The sequence below is a fragment of the Bombina bombina genome, chromosome 10 (assembly GCF_027579735.1).
Source record: "Bombina bombina isolate aBomBom1 chromosome 10, aBomBom1.pri, whole genome shotgun sequence".
NCBI classification, from domain to species: Eukaryota; Metazoa; Chordata; class Amphibia; order Anura; family Bombinatoridae; genus Bombina; species Bombina bombina.
In genome coordinates this window covers 186147696-186153695 of record NC_069508.1, presented here as the reverse complement: position 1 = coordinate 186153695, position 6000 = coordinate 186147696, and the positions used below count along the sequence as shown (strand labels likewise).

Here is a 6000-nt window from a genome sequence, read left to right as displayed (position 1 = left end):
GCATACACACGTATGTCGTCTAGTAAAAGTTTACTGTTTTCAGTGGCATACACACGTATGTCGTCTAGTAAAAGTTTACTGTTTTCAGTGGCATACACACGTATGTCATGAGTGCCTGTGCACATCTTCTCAGAAAGTCAGCAATGGCTTGTATGACGCTAGTTCTCTTTTGACCTTTCCATCCCTTAAAGTCTGTTCTAAATCAAGAATTAAAGCTTTGCATTTCTTTTTGCCTTAGCATGAGACTGTGTATGGTTAGACCCAATTGGTGTGTATAATAGCAAAACATTGTAGTTCTTTTCAAATTTTGCAGTTTATTATTGAAATTCATTTAAGATCTCTTGTGTGTAGTTGGTCTTTCATCAGCAACTTTTTTGATCAATAGGAAATATTTGTAATTGCAACCAACTTTGAAGAATGATATTATTTATTTTACATGTAAAAATAATCAAATTATACAGCATGTTTAACAAATGTTAAAAAGAAAAGAAAAATCAAATGATTGAATAATGTTGCATGAAGGAGTCATGTGGCCATATCTTTTTATAAGCCATTTAAATAAACAGTAGTTTAAAGACATTCTTGTCTTTGCAATTAAAGTTAAAAGGACAGTCACCAAAGATAGATAACCCCTTTACTACCCATTTCCCAGCTTTGCAAAACCAACATTGTTATATTAATATACTTTATAACATATAAACCTCTAAATGTGTGCCTGTTTCTAAGTCACTACAGACAGCCTCTTATCACATGCTTTTTTATTAGCTTTTCACAACAGGAGACTGCTAGTTCATGTGTTCCATATAGATAACATTGTGCTCTCTCTCGTGGAGTTGTGCCTGACTATAATGCAAATCAATAGATAATAAATAAATAAATAAATAGCCATGTGATCAGGGGGCTGTCACAAGATGCTTAGATACAAGGTAATCACAGAGGTAAAAAGTATATTAATATCACAGTAATAAAGAGATTATCTATTTTTTTTAAATAATAACATTTTTGGAGTAGACTGTCCCTTTAATGTTTATATCAAAATAAGTGAAAGCATCCAAGAATAACGATTGTCTCTCTCTGATAAAACAAATAGGGAGAATAATGTTTCCTTTGTATTAAAACAACTGTGATCCTTAATTTGTGATCAATTGTACAAAACTGTTCTCTAGATTACACAAGAGATATTTTAGCCTAATGTTGAGAATAAAGTAGCTATATTAAAAAATCTGTATTATAGGTTCATTAACTCTTGTTTTTATGACCCTCTAGACCTGCAGAACTTGCGACCAAGTACGCTAATTTGTCTGAAGGTGTCTGTAAGCCTGGCTATGCCTCTGCACTAATGACCACCGTCTTTCCAAAGTAAGTTCCTTGTACATTGATTCTTGTATTACCTTCTTCTGATATGTTTAATAATTTACAAAATGACCCGGTTTGCATCGAGTTACAAGTCTGTGCCACATTGTGCTTATGGTCCTTCTGAGGTCATAACTTTATGTTGTCCTGGTGTGTGTGTAATGTCATTTGTGAACTGCTGTTGTAGCTTTACAGTAAAATATCAGCCCATGACCTGTATACTTAAATCTAATACAAAGTTGCAGTATCAGTAATGATTTGACACGATTACAAAACTGGAGGTAGGACACGTGACATAGATCTATAGTTTAATTCAGGAAAGAGAAAAAAATGGTGGTACAGGAGGAGAAAGTGGTAAAAATTAGGAGCCCTGGGTAAGTATTAGCTGCTGCTCTGAGGGATAGTCATGCCCCGTTTAAGGGGTCACAAAGATTTTTTTAAATTCTGCTCATGATTTCATCTTTGTTAACCAAGGTGAGGAATAAATTAATATTCCGGCATGGGCGCGTTTGTTATTGAGTAAATAGATCAGTTGTTTCTTGCCAAACATGTTCCAAAGTGTTTGCTGATCCATATTCATTAATATAATAAATGATACTGTCTAAATCTGACAAGACAGAATAACATGGAATGAGTGAGCACTTAGCTTTGAGATAACTTCCTCAAACTTGTTCAAATCTAAGCTAAATTTTATTTTCAATTTAAAAAGTCTCAATTCTTGTTTTTTGTATATTGCTGCAAATGTCAAAACCCTTATAAATCAAACATTAGATGGGATAACGCTTGTCAAATAGATTTGTAGAGTCTCTCTTATAGTGCTAAATGTTTGCACAGAATTAAAAGTGAAGAAAATGCAAAATGTATTGGCATTCGATCACTTGGAATAACCATACTACATTTTATCTAAGAACATAAATATGGGTAAAGCCATCGATCAATACAGAGGTGGGGCAAGTCAGACTCATACAGTCACTGTAGAATCTAACCACGTAGCTCTGGCAAAACATACAGCATATTTTGATAACAGACAATTTCCTGCCATTGGACACTGTAGACAGATGAAAGAAAGAGAATAATGGGGTATTCTAAACTGTGGCTCCTCAGTTCCCCAGACCATATCTATGCATCATTTTTTACCCCTGGAGCAGAACCACTGGGAATACATAACATATCCCATTTATTTTTACACTGTACAAAAATGAATACTATAGATTATTTCATAAACATTGCTGCTACCAGCTTTACAGGAATGGCAAGAGAATTGTGATGGTACTTTTGTGATTCTATAGCAAACTGTATTCTGCTTCAAAACAGCATCCCTGCTGCTGTCAGATATAATCTGTTTAGATCATTGTTAAAGGGACACTCAAGTCAAAATGAAACTTTCATGATTCAGAGCAGCAATTTTAAACAACTTTTAAATTTACTTCCATTAACAAAATGTGCACAGTCTTTTTATATTTACACTTTTTGAGTCACCATTTCCTACTGAGCATGTGCAAGAATTCACAGAATATATGTATATGCATTGGTGATTGGCTGATGGCTGTCACATGATACAGCCGGAGTAGTGGAAATAGACATAGCTACTACTACTCATTTGAAGTTCAAACTAAGTGCTATTGCATTGTCTTTTTATCATGTGTGTGTTGTTTATAAATAAATTAAAGCTAATTGCTCTGCAGATATATTCTGTTTTAGTGGTCATAACTTGTGAACTCTTAATATATTAGACAAATACAAATTAAAGCAGCATGAAACACCTTGTAATTAAAATACTTAGTATTGCAATAATGTAACATGCCAGCCCAGTATTAAAAAGTTCTGAATACATTAACACCTTGTTAGATTGGTTTTCAGTGGCCAAACTCTGCCTACCACTTGCCGTGTTTGGATTTGTTATTAGAGACAAGGCTAGCAACTCCCATTTTGTTATCAAAATGTATCACCTTTGTTGAGTCCAGTTAGGGACAGATATGAATCTGAAGTGTGCATTTCCAATCCTGCAAAATTACTGGAAAAGATTGCAAAATGAATAATGAAAATCTATTGCAGAGGGTTTATTATTAAACAAACAGTTCATACTGCAATCTCAGAGTTTTTCATGTCCGTTTAAACTGAGTATTTTTAATATGGATAGTAGCAGGTAGCAATGTATCCCCTATGCCAATAGTGGGAGGTCCATGAGGGGTCTTGGTGATCAATGTCTCTTTGCAGATATTGGCATTGATTTAGGGCTTCCAGGTTTTTCATAGAAAAGGTAGGATATTAATATAGAAGAGAGTGCCAGTCAATGCCTGCCACATTGACTTTCCCATGTAAGACTCTCTATACCAGAAAGCTACATTAGTGCCCAGAGGAAATTTGCAATGTGCCAAGATTTCCAGGTTTAGCTCTGTTTGTTAGAGGATAGAGTGAGATCTGCCCCTGCAAGGGTTGGTGTGATATTCACTCTGTGACACAGAGGATAGAGTGAGATCTGCCCCTGCAAGGGTTGGTGTGATATTCACTCTGTGACACAGAGGATAGAGTGAGATCTGCCCCTGCAAGGGTTGGTGTGATATTCACTCTGTGACACAGAGGATAGAGTGAGATCTGCCCCTGCAAGGGTTGGTATGATATTCACTCTGTGACACAGAGGATAGAGTGAGATCTGCCCCTGCAAGGGTTGGTGTGATATTCACTCTGTGACACAGAGGATAGAGTGAGATCTGCCCCTGCAAGGGTTGGTATGATATTCACTCTGTGACACAGAGGATAGAGTGAGATCTGCCCCTGCAAGGGTTGGTGTGATATTCACTCTGTGACACAGAGGATAGAGTGAGATCTGCCCCTGCAAGGGTTGGTATGATATTCACTCTGTGACACAGAGGATAGAGTGAGATCTGCCCCTGCAAGGGTTGGTATGATATTCACTCTGTGACACAGAGGATAGAGTGAGATCTGCCCCTGCAAGGGTTGGTGTGATATTCACTCTGTGACACAGAGGATAGAGTGAGATCTGCCCCTGCAAGGGTTGGTGTGATATTCACTCTGTGACACAGAGGATAGAGTGAGATCTGCCCCTGCAAGGGTTGGTATGATATTCACTCTGTGACACAGAGGATAGAGTGAGATCTGCCCCTGCAAGGGTTGGTATGATATTCACTCTGTGACACAGAGGATAGAGTGAGATCTGCCCCTGCAAGGGTTGGTGTGATATTCACTCTGTGACACAGAGGATAGAGTGAGATCTGCCCCTGCAAGGGTTGGTGTGATATTCACTCTGTGACACAGAGGATAGAGTGAGATCTGCCCCTGCAAGGGTTGGTGTGATATTCACTCTGTGACACAGAGGATAGAGTGAGATCTGCCCCTGCAAGGGTTGGTGTGATATTCACTCTGTGACACAGAGGATAGAGTGAGATCTGCCCCTGCAAGGGTTGGTGTGATATTCACTCTGTGACACAGAGGATAGAGTGAGATCTGCCCCTGCAAGGGTTGGTGTGATATTCACTCTGTGACACAGAGGATAGAGTGAGATCTGCCCCTGCAAGGGTTGGTGTGATATTCACTCTGTGACACAGAGGATAGAGTGAGATCTGCCCCTGCAAGGGTTGGTGTGATATTCACTCTGTGACACAGAGGATAGAGTGAGATCTGCCCCTGCAAGGGTTGGTGTGATATTCACTCTGTGACACAGAGGATAGAGTGAGATCTGCCCCTGCAAGGGTTGGTGTGATATTCACTCTGTGACACAGAGGATAGAGTGAGATCTGCCCCTGCAAGGGTTGGTGTGATATTCACTCTGTGACACAGAGGATAGAGTGAGATCTGCCCCTGCAAGGGTTGGTGTGATATTCACTCTGTGACACAGAGGATAGAGTGAGATCTGCCCCTGCAAGGGTTGGTGTGATATTCACTCTGTGACACAGAGGATAGAGTGAGATCTGCCCCTGCAAGGGTTGGTGTGATATTCACTCTGTGACACAGAGGATAGAGTGAGATCTGCCCCTGCAAGGGTTGGTGTGATATTCACTCTGTGACACAGAGTTTTAGATAATCAAGCCATTTGGGTTCTGAAGCTGGTAAGGTTACTTCAATTTTTAGTAAGGTTGTTCTGCACTTTGTTTATTTCCTCTCTAATCTTTAATTACATAACTTTAAAAACTGATACTGACTGTTAATAGTATTATATAGATTACTTGGAAATGAAGCAACACACATTAAATATAAAAAAAAACACTTAGATAATTTCATTTTTCACACATAACATCTAAGATGACTGTTCTCCAACACTTCAAAAGTGTTTACAGTGAAGTAATCAATCACTATTATTTAGGAAATAAATCCCAATAATCAAGTTAAAATTTAAAAGGTCCAATTGTGATCTGAGTTTGCGGAAAGATTCAGAGATTAAACTGGAAAAAAATGATTTCTAACAAATTAAGACTATATTATGAATATACACTAATTACAAATGTGCATACTTTTTAGCTACCTATATGTACTTTATATTTGCATTTATATGATAATAACTAGCGATAAAGCCCCCCACTGTATGTTTTACAATAGAAATGACACAAGCAGAGAGGTTACACTGCAGTGCAGCAATTAATTGTTGTGGAAGGGATGTGGTAGCCAATGACCACAGGTTATAGTATAGTC

At 38.1% G+C, this 6000-nt stretch overlaps 1 protein-coding gene across 5 annotated transcripts in view; it reads left to right on the top strand.

Annotated features, from left to right (window-relative positions):
- Positions 1-6000, top strand: part of ST3GAL3 (ST3 beta-galactoside alpha-2,3-sialyltransferase 3) — an 864582-nt gene that overhangs the window by 601326 nt on the left and 257256 nt on the right. For all 5 annotated transcript variants that reach the window (XM_053693591.1, XM_053693588.1, XM_053693592.1 and 2 more), the window contains one exon: positions 1267-1359. In XM_053693591.1, coding sequence (XP_053549566.1) covers positions 1267-1359 — 93 coding nt within the window. The remainder of the gene's footprint in view (positions 1-1266; positions 1360-6000) is intronic.